The 15630-nt window shown below is 47.0% G+C and overlaps 1 protein-coding gene across 5 annotated transcripts in view; it reads right to left on the minus strand.

Moving 5' to 3' along the window:
- Positions 1-15630, minus strand: part of PFKFB4 (6-phosphofructo-2-kinase/fructose-2,6-biphosphatase 4) — a 632962-nt gene that overhangs the window by 278810 nt on the left and 338522 nt on the right. For 3 of the 5 annotated variants that reach the window (XM_069643564.1, XM_069643562.1, XM_069643561.1), the window contains exon 3: positions 1379-1475. The exons of the other annotated variants lie outside the window; for them this stretch is intronic. In XM_069643564.1, the coding sequence (XP_069499665.1) occupies positions 1379-1475 (97 nt within the window). The remainder of the gene's footprint in view (positions 1-1378; positions 1476-15630) is intronic. 5 annotated transcript variants of the gene reach the window in all.

Below are 15630 nucleotides of genomic sequence, written 5' to 3' on the forward strand. Positions count from 1 at the left end.
AAATCCCTGTGCTTAGTCTCCTTGGTTACAGGAATGCACCCAAAGGTGAGTGACTGGAGGGCTCAGAGGACAGCCACCCTGCTGTGTGATTGACAGGTATGCTGCGAATTAATGGGAGAAACCTGCATAAAAAGGAGAGGCTTTTTGCTTGGAAGGTAGAGTCGACCACTGGACGAAGGAATCCAAAGAGGAACTTGGAAGAGGCGCCTGCTGTAACTCCTGGACCGTTGGTTTGCCCGGTGAGGCCCTGTTGCAGTGCTGAAGCTCGGAATTTGCCTCAACTAGAGAACCCCTGCAAAGAACGACTTCTCCCCTTGGGTTGAAGGGATCAATCGACCCCAAGACGAGCTCAACTGGAAATCCTCAGAGCTCGCTGTACTTCCATTGCTGCTGCACGTTAGGGAGAATTCTCAAGAATGTGCCAATTTCCCTTACCTTTTGGGACCCCCAGCAACTTTGCTGGATTTCTAGGATTTGATTTTTTTACCTGGGAAGAGTGTGGGCCTTTTTTTCCACACTCTTCCATGTATTTTGATGTGCGTTTTGCTTTTGTGTTCTTTGGTTATGGAGTTTTAAAACAACTCAAGAGGCATCATCTTTTTCTGTGCGTCATACAGCACCTTCAGTGCAGTGGCACAGGGATGTCTTTCAGACTTCCCAAGGTTTAAATACCTTCTCTGGGGCCGACTATTGTCTCCCAGAGCATGTAAAGTTAAATTGCCTTTACTAGTCTCTTTAAATTTACAGACCCAGCACACACTATCTTCCTATAGAGTGCTGGAGGGGTTGCCTAGCTTCCCCCGAGTCAAAACACTCATGTAACAGTCAAATGTTGCCCTTTCCTACTTTAAATGGCTGGTGGCAGTGGTTTAGATCAAACTACTATGATTTTTCCGGACCGTGAACAACGGTAGCCATATTTTTCAATATGGTGCCCAAGACCCATCTGTAAAAATGGACTCTGGAAGGTGTCTGGTTTGTGTGGGTTTGTTTGTTGTGAAGGTAGGGGGTCGAGGGGGGGATTTGTGGTGGAGGGCCTTTTATATAATGTAGAGTCCTCTGAAAGCAATCATCTGCGGTATGGGGAGCCAGTGGACCTGGGAGGGAACTGGGGTAATGCATGAGCATTTGGTTAAGCGCATAATGAGTCTTGCTGCTTCATTTTATGACTTGGGGTGAAAGGGTGTTAAGGACCCCATAGAACCAGTCTTAGTCAATGCTTTTCTTTTACTGGTCCTCAAAAATGAAAAGGCACTTGCATATCAATATGATTATCACACTTATTCATGAATGCAGTTATTATAGGATTTCCTTCTTTTGGCTAGAACAGCAGATTACCATACAGTAGTAACAGTTAAGAAGTAAATATTCAACATACTTTCTGACTTTCAAGCCCTCTTCATTTTCCGGAAGGAAGAATTCGAAGGATTTGAAGGTTTTGACAAAATCACGCCGATACTGGCCAACATTAAATGCTAGGGAGAAAAAAAGAGAAGACTTTAGAAGCAATTTCCAAACCAGATAAGTATTTGACCGCTTGACATATGGAATTGCACTCATTTGTGCTCAACTAGCACCAAGCAGCAGTCTTATGTAATCTACGAGGTGAAAATATGAGGCGTTTGAAATTCGTCTTCACTGACGTTGCTCTCAATGTTCACATGCTTTGAGAATTTCCTTTGATTGTCTACTGTTAGAAGTAGAGACAAATTAAATCCTACAAAGAATAGAGAAACAGCCTCAATTTCATTTAAGAGTCTACCTTTCCGATCCTAAACGATATGTTTTGAAGAAAGTTGAAAGTGCCTTCTTGTAAACACAACTTTAATTATTTTTAGTAGTCCTCAATCATGTGTCCGCTGGTGGGTATCTGTGAAAAAGTTAATTACAACCAGAGTTACACTGACAGACTAGTCATATAACCCTAAATAAACCTTCAAGGCCAACCTTAACCATAATCTACATATTCTTCCCCCATTACCTATAGTCAAATAGCTTACCTCTATTTCCGTACAGAGCAAATGCTATTAAGCGGTATGGGCTAGATTGAGCGGTACATAAACAGAACTAAATTATTTTGTAACAAGAACAGACCTTCAGAGTCTGACTCCATTAATGTGCTTTTAAACTATTTGCAATTAATAATCTGGTTGGAGGATACAAATTATGGATGAACATCAAGATGGATTTCTAAAAATCAACCCAGAGGGAAAGAGTTTGAGGTGTGACTAATCAAGGGTATTTGTGCCTTCTCCTCAAGGGGGAGCCAACCCCTTTGAACATAGGCACGTGAGCCAGCTCTGCAATAACCTTCCTAGGGTTAAGTGGGACCTCACTGGGAGTGACTCTCCAATAGTGGACAAGAACCCCCATTCCAATGAACAGCTCCCTAGATTGCTCAACATATCGACATATATAGGACTGCCTGCTGTGAAGAAGATTGCAACATCTTTATATTTGGCTGCAGGTAATGCTGAAGTGAATCTATCAAAAAAAGGAAAAGAGGATGTCTCTTTAAGACGAGAATTTAACCGAGACGAGTGGAGGAAGGAAGAGGAGAGAGTATGTCTGTCGTGAACACGCTTTGGAGGGGCGGAGCAGAGATAAGCTGCAGAACCCACGACTTTCTAATCAGTGAGGAACGCCACCGTGAGAAGCCGGGAGGCCGGCGAGAACGGCAACAGGGAAACCGCTGTCCAAGAAGAGAGTATCCATGAGCTGGTGGTGGCATGACCATGAACGCCTTGTGGTAGGCATGCCAGCTGAACAACACAGACCATCAACGCTGGGTGCGCAAGAAGCTCCCTGCCGCCCGAGTGGCAAGCACGAGAACGAGACCCTGCCGGAAAAGCCAGAACGGGAAAACTAACATGGGAGGAAAAATACCTGAGCTTTGCCGAGCCCTGCAACGTTCCCCTATGCAGATGAAGGTACCAGGGAGAACAGGAAAAGCGGGAGGCCTCTGGAGAAAGAGTACATGAAGAGTGTACTTCGTCCTCATCATAAAGACAGGATACGAGGAATATAGTTCTTTGATAACCAAGGTGAAAGGCTCATAAAGCAAGTAACAAATAACCCTGTGAGGAGAAAAAAAGGGGAGACAATTACCCTGGGAAGAAGAGAAAAGGTCTTATGAACAAAGCAAAGCCCAAGCACGGCTTCTGAGGAATGTGATTAGATCATCAGAGGCCCAGATAATAGAAGATAGAGTAAAAGACAGAATCCAAGAGTGGGAGCATATCAAAAAGGGAACAAGTCCCAAGCAAAGTAGAAAAGGATGAATTGAGTGACTAAAAGCACCTTACATGAAGACAAGAGTGAGAGACTATCTAAAAAAACAAGCCATAGGCGGCATTAGCTTAAAGAGAGCATCAATCGCAGAAGTGTTTTACAAAGGCGACAAAAGCTCAAGGAGGAGATATGCAGAGGTTACTAAATAAGATTGTATAAAGAAACTGAAGATATTTCCATACAGTGACCATCAGAAACTACGAGAAGACCAGAAGAAGCAAGACGTTCTCTTGTTTGAATTTAAGTTGGTTAAGTAGTGGTGGGGTCAGGTAGGGCTGGGGTTGGACCAAGGCCATTTTTACTTTGGGACTTCCGATGACAGACGAGCACCATTAGTTTCTTTAGATATGTAGGGTGATCCCTATAGCAATAGGAAAAGTTAGGAGTTTATGAATTCTATTCAATAAAATTATATAATGTTGTTAATGTGCCCGACTCCTCCTTCCAACCCGCCAGAGGCCACCCTAGTTATGGTTAACAGTGAGTCAAAAAATGTTGCCAAAACCCAATCAATGCACTGCGGGGGAGCAGTCGAGGCTTAATCTTAGGGTAGTGAGAGTGGCCTACGGCCCAAATGAGTTCACACAGAATAACACGCAATCATTTCGTTTAGATAGTATTTTTTTTAAAAACTTTTTTTTAATTTATTTTTTAAACAAACGACAACATTACGCCATGAGGCCTCCCCTCCCACCCACCTTCCGTCAGATTGTAAAAGGATATAGCACGGTCTTAACAGTAAAAGCAAATGATTGTTGCAGATAGCATCCTAGTGGCCATAGGGGTCTGTGAGAAGTCACTTATGGAGAGGAGCTGTGCAAGCCAAAATAAGGGTCCCAGATGTCCGGAGTTGTCGCGTGGAGAGGCAGGGTCCTGATGAAGTCAGTCTCGATATCCTGACAGAGTGTTATGTCTTGCAGCCACGATTGGAGGGAAGGGGTGGGGCGTCCCCATATCATTGCAATCCTTCTGCGTGCCAGAACCAAGAGTCCAGCCAGTTTCCGTATTGCGGATGGTAGGTTCTTGGTGAGCCAAAGTAGTGCAATTGTGGGGTCTGGTGTGATTTGGTCGCCTGTTATTGCGGATGTCTTTTCCAGTACTTGTGTCCAGAATTGGTACACGAATGGGCATTCCCTGGCAAGGTGAATAAAGTCCACTGACGGGGCCGCGCAACGTCAACACGACGCCAGAAGCGTTGGCCGGTGTTTGTGAAGTCTCGATGGGGTGCGATATACCTGATGCATATAGTTGGAATGTATGTTTATTGCGTGTGTTCAGGGACACCTTCTGAGTCTGCCTTAGGATGATAGACAGTATGTATAAGAACTTATTTATTGGGCCTTTCAGAACACACCAAGGAATGAAACTAGCAGGTAGTATTACTGCACAAAACCATTTGTGATGAATGTATACTTTCACCGATAGATTCACTTACAACACACCAATCAATATAGATCGAGGTAAGTAATCAGATGCAAGTAAAATGAATACGGTTAAGTCCAGCCCTAAGATGTATGGGGCTTAGTACCCAATGGTCATAGGTTCCAACACATGTTTCTCCAGGGCAAGTATTCTCTAAAAGGAAACAATGGCATGCAGTGGTGATTTAAAACAGTTCAAAATTATTTAAAAAGTATAACTAGTATTCTTTCAAAGACAGGCGAGCTCTCCTCTCTCTTTAAGTCCCAAAGCTAGGCCAGGGATAGGAGACTTGACCCATGTTTGACGACCAAAGGTAGGTATAGAGGGAGTAGGGAGACAAATGGCTTTGCACCCAATGTTAACCTACGGAGGGCAGGGGGCGACAGTAACAGGATTGCTCGTTTACACACATGTGGAGATGCAAGGACGATGCTGTGAGTCAGACAAACCAATAAGTTGTTTAATAAAGTGAGAGCACAGACAGCAGCGGGTACCTCAACCACCAGTCACCAAGCTCTCTGCCTAACAGACCATGCGTTCCGGAACACACGTGTTTTTGAACACCCACATCAGTAAGACATAACATCTTCCTCCTTACGAAGGAACAGAAACAAATTAGGGAAAGGAACAGGAAATTGGGAAATAACAGTATGCAAAAATATCAATTTAGACAGCCAACAAAGTAATATTGATTAAATCACCAAGCAAATGAATAAGGTATTGCTGAACACACTAAATCCTTAAGGTTGGTGGGAAACTTTTTTGCTCTCCCAATCACATGACACTCAGCCGACGTTCTTATCCAACCTCCGTACCAAAGCACCACCCTCACTGACCACAGCTCCATCATCACAGTGCCTGAGTAGAACTGACCCCTTCTCACATAAAACCAGTCTATCCTTGGACCATACTTTTCCTCCATAAACCACCACAACACTGTTCCTTACTACTGCAATCCTTTTAGGCCTCAATTTGCTCTCTAAGCATTTGAGATCATACCTGGGATTCTTGATCAAAACCCAATGCCCAACTTGTCACTCACGTTCCTTAACCTTGAAATTCTCGTCAAACACTCCTTTACATTGACACTGTGCCTCTTCCACCATTCTCATCACCTCTTCTCGATTCACACTCACAGTGCACGCCAACCCCATCCATCACAGACACAATTTCGTCCCCGGCTGGCGTCTTTTCAACAAGGCAAAAGGGGACACTTTAGTCACAGAGTGTGGTGTGATGCAGTAACTCCATAGCATGCATTACAATACCGCACTCTACAACAACCCCCACCCTATAAGCCAACTGAATGCCAACCTTAGGAAATCTAGTGACAGGCTCCACCAGCCCATTTGCTCTGGGGTGGCACAAGGCCACGCTCGATGGTTGAATGCCAAACTGCAGCAAAAGTGTCCTCATTGCTTCTGAACAGAAATGCACACCATTATCTGTTACAATTTCCGTAGGAAACCCCTCACGAAAGAAAATCTCATAAAAACATGACACCAATTCTGCAGCGGTTGCCTCCCTTACGCCTTTCCACACTATCCATTTCGACTGGTGATCCACCAAGACAAAAATTAACTTGAAACCTTCACCCAGCCCTTGAATGGGTTCCATTATGTCCACTGCCAGCTTTTGCCAAGGCTCCCTGGCCACCTGCACCAGCTGGAGTGGCATCTCATGCACAACTTAACTCTTATCCCTGGTTAAATAGTTCCTACAATTCCTTATCTCTCTTTCTACACCACTATATATTGCTGGCCACCAGTAACTGTCTCAGCATCCTTTCCGTGCTATTGGGCCACAATGCCCTTAGTAAGCAATTCCTATCAGTTTGTCCCTGATGTCTTGAGGGGCTATCACTTTATGACCCCCCCTCCTGAGTTTTCCTCCAACCAGTGCCAATTCATCCTTCACTTCATAGAAACAGTCAAATTTAATTTCCACATTGTTCCTGCTGGACCACCCTGCCACAGTCCCCTCACCCACTTTGCTAAAAACGACATCTCTCTCCCCGCCAGCCTCCATTCTTCTTCACTCAAAGCACTCTGCTCAATACTGGTAACAATCATTTCCTCTTCCTTTCCTTCCATCTTGTCACCCTCATTACCACATTCCACTGGAAGACGAGAAAGACAGCCAATCTGCCACCACATTCTCCTTACCAGGCACATAGCACATCTGAAAGTCATAATTCTGTAACCTGTAAGGAAATCATGGTGGCAACAGTAAAGACAGACACAAGTGATGACAGTTCAAGGGTGTTTATTAAACTGTAAATGTGGGTTGGAAAAAAATTCTAATATAAACCTACATCTAAGATGGGAGCAAGCTACAACCATCAAATAATAAAAATGCAGTCCGGTGTCCTGCCAAATAAAAAGGGCCTATACTAAGAAAAACCTATTGCCAATCCTTAAGCTAAATACAGAGTGTGGGATAAAGTTCATGGGAAAGAAAGCGCTGACAAAGAATAAATCTGGATGCGGTAGACGGGGTCTCCCTTCCCCCCCGTTTGAAGCACGGGATAAGGTAGGATTCTGGAGCACAGCACACGTTCGAGCTTTCCCAGCACGAGCCAACAGCTCCGCTCTCAGCGATCAGGGCCTTTGGTGGTTAAGTCTATTTTCCACAAAAAGTCTCTTGCCTCTGTGAACCAGATGGGTTTTAAAAAAAATAAACAAGTTATTTTTCCGTATACACAGTAGGCGACGACGTTTCACCCCTAGATCCCCCGTCTTCCGGGCTCAGATCTACAAAATGTTCGTAATGACGTCAGGACCTCGGTAGTGAAGTTCTCTCGTTTCCGAGGGCCTGACATGTTCAACGTACCAAAACAAAAGTTCAACTAAAGTTCCGAAGTTCTTCCGATTATACTTGAGTGACACTTCTTCACCGCTGGGTCCCCCTCTTCTGTAGTCAGACGCCTTTCAAATATCAGCCTCCCTCCATCCGGTTCACTCTGGCATGTATTCAAAGATTTTCTCTGTAGCATTTTTAAATCGGCATTGGTCGGTCGGTTCACTCTTGCCAACATTTCCAATTTACAATTATTTTAACAGTTCTGAAGATGCAGGATTTGCTCCCCTTACCTTCACAATCATCTGCCGGTCGAAGGCTTTCAACTGTACAGAGGATTTTACTAGACCCCTGTATGACCACTTTGACCCCCCCCACCCCCCTTGCTTCCTAGGCCTTCTGGTAATGGTAGTTTCAACAAAAGGGTAAACACCCAGAGTTTCTCGAGTGAGCACCCATGAGGTGCCGGACTCCTCTATAGCCGTTTTTACCCACGCGTATCAATAGTTCTTTGAACTTTAATTAGCAGCCTGCAAATTACGTTCAACACAGTTCGGTTTCTTATCGGCTCTCCCCCTCAACTCAGTGACTGTTGAACCACTTGCATTTCTTGTCTCTAGAGTCAAAGCCGGTACCATGGGGGCAAGCGTCTCTCCCCGGCTTGGTTGTCAAAGGAGAAGGGCCCTGTCTACGGTTGACATCTGCTGCAACACACGCTGGCTATTGTTTGCGGTCTTACCCTTCCTGCTGCAGAGGTTTCACAGGCCTTGGTCATAAAGGGCAAGGTTGCCTCTCTCCTTGATACCCTCTCGATTTGCACCGTATTTATCCTCCTCTTGAACTGCCGTGCTGAGTTAGCTCTCTCGTCAAGCGGTCGGCCTTGCTCGTATCGTGCTCCACCATTCATCCATGCGCAGGCAGAAAGGAAAGGGGGGGGGGGGGGTGGTGGGGTGTGTGTGTGTGTGTGTGTGTGTGTGTGTGTGTGTGTGTGTGTGTGTGTGTGTGAGAGAGATTCTGGTTGGGACATGTCAGCTAAACAGTTTTTGCATTAGTCCATTGTCCTTCATTATATGGGAAGGCGTGTGTGTTGGAAAATGTGTTAAATGGAATTAATACTGGGGGGTAGGGGGTTTGTGACCTCAGAAGGAGGAGATTGGTGAGGTTTCGGAAACAAACGGGAGTGATGGGATTATTAGTGAAATAAGGTTGAATTGTGGGAACGGTAGTGTTTGGTTAATGCCGATTGAGAGTTTGGAAAAAATAATGACCAGAGGGACATGGAATTTTCGGAGTATTCGGGTAAAACAGGAAAACAGATTTTGGGGGACACAGTTTCTGAATGTAGCAGGGTTTGCTATATACGGAGGGGTCATTGGATCTGGGCAAGGAAGATTCAATGGCAAAAAGGGAGGAAGATGTAGTCTTAAGGAACGCGTCGTCCTCTCCTTCCCCGGTTTAATACTGCTGCTCACTTAGGGTCCCCCCCCCCTCCCGAGCATAACCCTGAGTTCCCCTTCCCAGGAGATCCTCCCTTGTTCATCTACCCCTCGGATTGGGAGCTGAGGGGGCTAGTTCTTCCCTGGCCACCTGAATAAGGGATTCCCGGATCTACTTGGGAGAATACCCATGAGGTTTCTCACAAACCCCATTATCCATTTAGATATCCTGAGCAAACCCTTGGACCAATTTCCACAAATTAACATTTGCACCTAAGGTCTGCAATCAGTTTTCACTATAAATAGTTAGCCCCACAGGAAGAACTAAAATGCATCTGGTAATATCTTGTGGCAAGTTGAATGAACAGCGGGTCAAATTCTTCTCAAACATGTTAGTTATAATTATTGAATTAGATAAAAATCAGAACTGGGGCGTATTCATTTCAAACACAAAATGGTCTGTGATAAGAGCTCTAGTGCAGTTTCTAGAAACTGTTCTGCCCAGAGAGATAAAGCTGTAATGACATTCTACAGTCCAACTGAAAAAATGTTAGCTACGTTTTTTTGTTATTGTATATATGAATGTTTTAATCTTGTGTTTAACTTATTGTAAATCAAAAAATAACTGTTTCACTTTTAATATTGTTATTGTGATAATTGTAATGTGAAATAATTGTTTTGGTTTTTGAAAAGTGGATTTATTCAGCTATATCAAAATGAAAAAAGAAATAAAAAAAAATGCGTAATGGCCCAAACCACAGCCAAAATTTTTCTTTCAACCACCGAGTAGTTTCTTCTGCACATCTTAGTGGCCTAGACACAAAGGCCATCACATGGTCTTCCTTCCCACTGTCCTATTGCAACAAAGATGTTCCCAATCCTAATAAACTGGCGTCCCTAGGCAACAATGTCTTTTGTCCACTCACAAACCCCCCCTAAAGGGGGTGCATCAGTGATCCCCCTCTTAATCTCTTTGTAAGCTTCCATACATTCATCTGACCACATAAAAGTAACCCCCTTTATCAGCGACGCCCTCAACGAGTCGAGATGAGGCCAAAAATATGTGTGTGTGATAAAACTCTGCCATACCCATGAAATTATCTCAACTGATCTTTATCTTGCAGTTCTGGAGCCTTACTTATTGCTTCTACCAAATTGTGTTTAGGGGACATTCCTGGAGCCTAAATTCTGTGCCCAAGATACTCTACCTCACGCACCCCATTTACTGCGCTGCTCTGTTAAACCAGACTAACACAACCTCTCCAGTACACTCCTCAACACCTTGTCATGTAGCTCGATACATTCAGCAAAATAAGAATGTCATCCTGAAAAACAAGCACGTTATTGACACCCACTCCACTATGCGTTGAAAGACAGCCGCAGCGTAAGCCAAACCAAAGGAGATCCTGTGATAATTTTCCTTCCGTGGTGATGAACACTGTTACATCCTGACATCCTTGTGACAACGGTACCTGCTGGTAAGCAGCAGACAGATCCATAACCGTGAACCAACTCGATCCTCAGCCAGAACCTCATATGAACAGCAAGGGGTGTCTCTCCGCTAAAATGTTTTTGTTCAGGTCTCTCAAGTCAACGCATAACTGGAACTTCAATGTTCTTTGGCACTACGACCACCGGGGACAACCAGTCCATCCCATGCACACGTTCCATCATTCCTCTTTGCAAGAGGCCAGCAAGTTCCACATGTAGCTGCTCCTTCATGTGGTGAGGAACAGGCTGCACCTTATGTACCACTGACTGGGCACTTGACTTCATCTTAATGCAGTGCTCAAAGTTCCTTGGTAGCACAAAGACCCCAAAGAATGCCTACCAAAAAGCAAGTCCGTAGAAAGCAACGCAGAAGAGCAAATGAAAATTAAAAAAAAAGTGTCCAAAATAAGCCTCCATCTGTATGCAACGCTCACCTGATTCCCACGGAGGTGCAGGTCTGGCTTCGAGTGCTGATGCTTCTTCAATGGTGAAGCGCAGGACTCTGAAGATGGACAGGAAGGGCCCTCTGGCTTCTCCGGCTCGTAGGAATTTTCCCCTGTGCGTGAAAAGGGAGTATTACCTACTGACTGAGTTATGCTCAAGCCTCCCACTCTCATCCAACCCTCCACGATACCCTTCCACGATTCCCTGTGAAGTCTCACCTTAGGGTCTGAAAGGACGAGCTCTCCATCCTGCTTCTGATGCAGGGGCGCGTTGAACCCAGTTACTTCACTGGATTGAGTTTGGATGGGAGTTCAGGTAAGCTTGATTATACTGGTAAGGCGCTGTAAAAGTTCTGTTGCAAGTTCAAAAGTTCAAGCTTTAAATAATAATGTTCATTGTATTTTTTCAGGTGATGAATGAAGATTCCTTTGGAGACTTCTTGCAACAAAGCGCTAAAGTTTAAAAAGGACATCCTGGTCTCCAACCCAGGCCTCCCTATCGCTGACACCTACACTAGTGCCTCCTCCAAGGAAACTCTCACTGACATCCTCTTTTTCGTGCCTTCTCCTGACCTATGGACCCTTCATATGGTCTCTGTGCTCTCTCCTTTCTCCTCTTCCCCCATTAATGGTGGCACCCGTTGGGATGTCCTCTTGGCTTCCTTCCACTCCTCTAAGGCCATCATTAATGTCTATGCTAATGGGACCGTCTTGGTCCAAGGCCCTCAGGCCAACCTCACCTCTTCGATAGACGCTTCCCACGCCTCATCAACTTCCTCTCCTCTCCTCTCCTGCTGTGCCCCCTCCTCTGTCCTCGACTAACTTGCCTCTTCCCTCCCTCCCCACCCCCTCTCATGCTCCTTCACCTCCGCAGGGCGTACCTCTGATCTGTACCCCTCCCTGGAAGTCCTTCAAAGATGGCAAACTTCTCCACATTGCCACTCTTAACTCTCGCTCTGCCGTCAAACATTCCTCTGATATCTGCCGCCTTCTTGAGGAACTTGACCTTGACGTACTCGGTCTCACTGAGACATGGTTCACGGCCAGCTCTGTCACCAGCTTTGACACACTCCTACCCGACGGTTACAAGATCCTCTCTGTGCCCAGGCCCAACCGTGCGGGGGGAGGTGTGGCCCTTATCTTCCCTGAGTGGATTCCTGCCACTGTTACTCCCATGCAGACCTACTCCTCTTTTGAATGTCTTGTCTGCCGACTCTCTCTCTCTCTCTCTCCTAGCCATTCCCTTACTGTGGCTACGATCTATCGGCCACCTGGTCAAATTTCCTCCTTTCTCTCCGAGTGGGCAGACCTCTCCTCCTCACTCCTGTCCTCAACCACTCAACTCCTCTTTCTTGGAGACTTCAACATCCACCTGGATGCCTCCTGTCCCCCCTCTGGACTCTTTCGCAACCTCTGCGACTCTCTCTCACTCTCTATTCTCCCGTCTGGGCCGACTCATTCTGCATGGCACACTCTTGATGCCCTGATCTCCACTGACCTTCCCCTCTCTGTCCCTCTCTCCACTCCTCTCTCCTGGAGTGATCACTTTCTCCTCTCCTCCCACCGCACCCTCCCTACCCCACAGGCAAAGCCACCCCCATCACTGCCACCTTCCTTCTCGGTCATCCGACCCATGAAGCGCGTGTCAGTTGAGGCTTTCGCTGCCACCTTCTTACCCCCTCCTCCCCCTTCGGCTGACTCCCACCCTGACACAGCACTCTCCACTCCGCTATATCTGATACTCTTGATATCCTTGCCCCTGTCATGAGAATCCGCCTGAAGCCCAAAGCCAAATGTAACTCCTGGTATGACTCGGATCTCGTCACCCTTAAGCGCAAGTGCAGGGTGGCAGAGAGGAAATGGCGTGCTTCATGTTCATCCTCTGACAAACTGGCCTGTTGCCTGCTCCAAAGGCAATACCGGCTCTCCGTTCTCACCAAGAAGAGAGCCCTTATCCAAGCCCGCATCTCTGCGGCATCTAACAATTCGGCCGAACTCTTTAAAATCTGCAAGGAGCTGGCCAACCCTGCTGCAGTCTCTACCTCTCCTGTCCCCTCCCAGGCCCTCTGCACGGCACTGGCCTCTCACTTCATTTCAAAAACTCAGGACATCCTGTCCTCACTCTCCTCCTATAACCTCCCCCCACTCTATTCCCTGCCCTTCCTCTGGCTCTTCTGCAGCCACCCCTCCTCTCTCCTTCTCTTCCTTTCCCCTTTTTTCTGCTGACGAGGTTTCAAGACAAGTCCGATCTATGAAAGTCTCATCAAAACAGGTCCACCTCTGTTCCTCCAAAACTATCAAGGACCACATTGACTCCTTGGCTCCTGCCATTGCTGACCTTCTGCAATCACTCCTTCGCCTCTGGAGTCTTCCCATCCCCTCTCAAGCACTCCCTTGTGCACCCCCTTCTTAAGAAACCCTCTTCCGACCCTTCCTGCCCAGCTAACTATCGCCCAATCTCTATCACTCCCTTCCTGGGCAAGCTCCTGGAGAAACTGCCCATCTCCCAGCTTAATCTCCATGCTGAATGTGTTGGTAGTCTTCATGACCATCAGTCTGGCTTCAGAGCTGCCAGAAGCACGGAAACTGCTCTCCTGAACATCCGTGAGGACCTGCTCTCGAACCTTGACTCTAACATTCCATGTGTTCTCATTTTGCTTGATCTCTCTTCTGCCTTTGATACTGTCAACCATACCATCCTGCTCAACCGTCTCCGTGATAACCTCGGTATCACTGGTCAGGCTCTGACGTGGCTGACCTCTTTCCTCTCAAATCGACCCTCCCAGGTCCAACTGGGGTCTTTCCTCTCTGACATCTTCTTCTCTACCTGTGGTGTCCCCCAGGGATCTAACCTCTCTCCCTGGCTGTTCAACCAGTATCTGGCACTTCTCGCCCACCACATCGCCGCTCTCTGCCCCTACTTTCAGTGCTATGCGGATGATACCCAACTCATTTTCAGGCTACCCTCGGCCTCTTCTCCTTCCCTCATCTCTGACTGTCTTTCTGCTATCCAGGAATGGTGTGCCGCCAACGACCTCTGCCTTAATGCCAGTAAGACTGAGATTCTACTCATCGGCACTCCCACTCCCTCCTTCCCTGCTGCTCTCTGGCCGGCCTCTCTGGGCCCTCTTCCTACTCCTACCTGCAAGGCAAAAAACTTTGGGGTCATCTTCGACTCCACACTCTCCTTCTCTCCTCACATATCCGACGTATCTAAGAAGTCACTACCAGCTACACCTCCTCAGAGGTATCCTTCCTTTCCTCTCCTTCCCCCAGAAGCTCACTGTCTCTAGAGCCCTGGTTCTCTCTAAGCTGGACTACTGTAACAGCCTCTATCTTAATCTGCCCGCCTCTACTCTCCGCCCTTTGCAACTCATCCAGAACAGGACTGCAAGACTTGTCCTTGGCCTCAAGCCCAGGGACCGTATCTCTCCAGGACTGAAATCACTACACTGGCTCCCAGTGACTGCGAGGATCAAGTTCAAAACCCTCTGCATTGTCCACAAGGCCGTCTGGGGCCTTGGGCCAAAATACCTTCAACTCTCTCTTCCTAAATATCTTCCTTCTCGAGCTCTTCGTTCATCCGCCTCCAACTACCTCAGGGTCAGTCGCTTCTCCAAACAACGAGTTGGGGGCAGATCTCTTTCCACTGCAGGGGCCTCCCTCTGGAACAGCCTTCCTACCTCCCTGAAACTTGAGGAGAACCACCTCCGGTTCCGGAAGCACCTCAAAACCTTCCTCTTTGCCTCCGCTTTCTCTCCCCCTCTCCCCTGCTAATACTACTGAAACTGCACTGAATCTGCAACTGGGCCATTCACCGTTCTCGGCCCAGCCACTCTCCCCTGCACTGCTCTCCACGGCAACCCCTGCACTACGGGACTGTGTCTGTATCCATACAGCCCCCCCCTTCCCAGTCTGTCTCCCCCTTGTTCCGCCCCCCCCCCCTGCCTCGTCGCGCCTTGAAACACTTGTGTATAGGCGCGTTACAAATGCCTTATCATATCATGTATCAATGTTGATGGCTTTTCCCCATAGGGGCCGGGGTTCGGAATGCCGTAGATATGGCGCCGACCCGAAGTGAAACGTGCAGTTCCAGTAAAGATCTGGTAAGTCCTAGATGAGCGCTCAGGTAATATTTTTGTATTCGCTCATCTTATGTCTTTGTCTTTTTTCCCCATAGGGGCCGGGAAATGCTTGGAAGCAGCAAGACCCGAAATGAAATGGGAATGACCCAACAGGTAAGTCTTAGAAGGAAACTGAGCTTTTCCTATTCCCTTCCTTCTCTCACCTCGAATTCTTGTCTTTTTCTCTAGGCTCTGGGAAGTGGCTGTGTATCCGGATGATCGCTGCTGAAGATGGAGGAATCCAGGAAAGGTGAGTGAAATGCAGCGCTGCAGCGATCGTAACGAAATGCTTTTTAAAAATGATGTCTCTGTGGTGCAGATTAGCTGGTAGGTCTCTTGTCTCCCTTTGCAGGTGACCCAGGATGCTGACAGGCGTGGCTGAAGTCCAGATGCAGGAGCTGACACGGTGAGCGCCCAGCTGCGAGGAGCAGAACAACGCGAAGCGTGAGTTGCTGATCGGGTGTGGTTTAAATAGCTTTGGAAGAAGTTCCAAGTGTGTATCCTTCCTCCGATCAGGTATGTATACTTCCCCGACCACACCCGGGTGCAAAGTAGTCCCACAGGTAAAGTAGTTCCTATTCAGGCCTCAAGAGGGCCTGGATGTGGCAGCATGGTCTGCATCAG

The sequence above is a fragment of the Ambystoma mexicanum genome, chromosome 2p (assembly GCF_040938575.1).
Source record: "Ambystoma mexicanum isolate Mex_15411 chromosome 2p, UKY_AmexF1_1, whole genome shotgun sequence".
NCBI classification, from domain to species: domain Eukaryota; kingdom Metazoa; phylum Chordata; class Amphibia; order Caudata; family Ambystomatidae; genus Ambystoma; species Ambystoma mexicanum.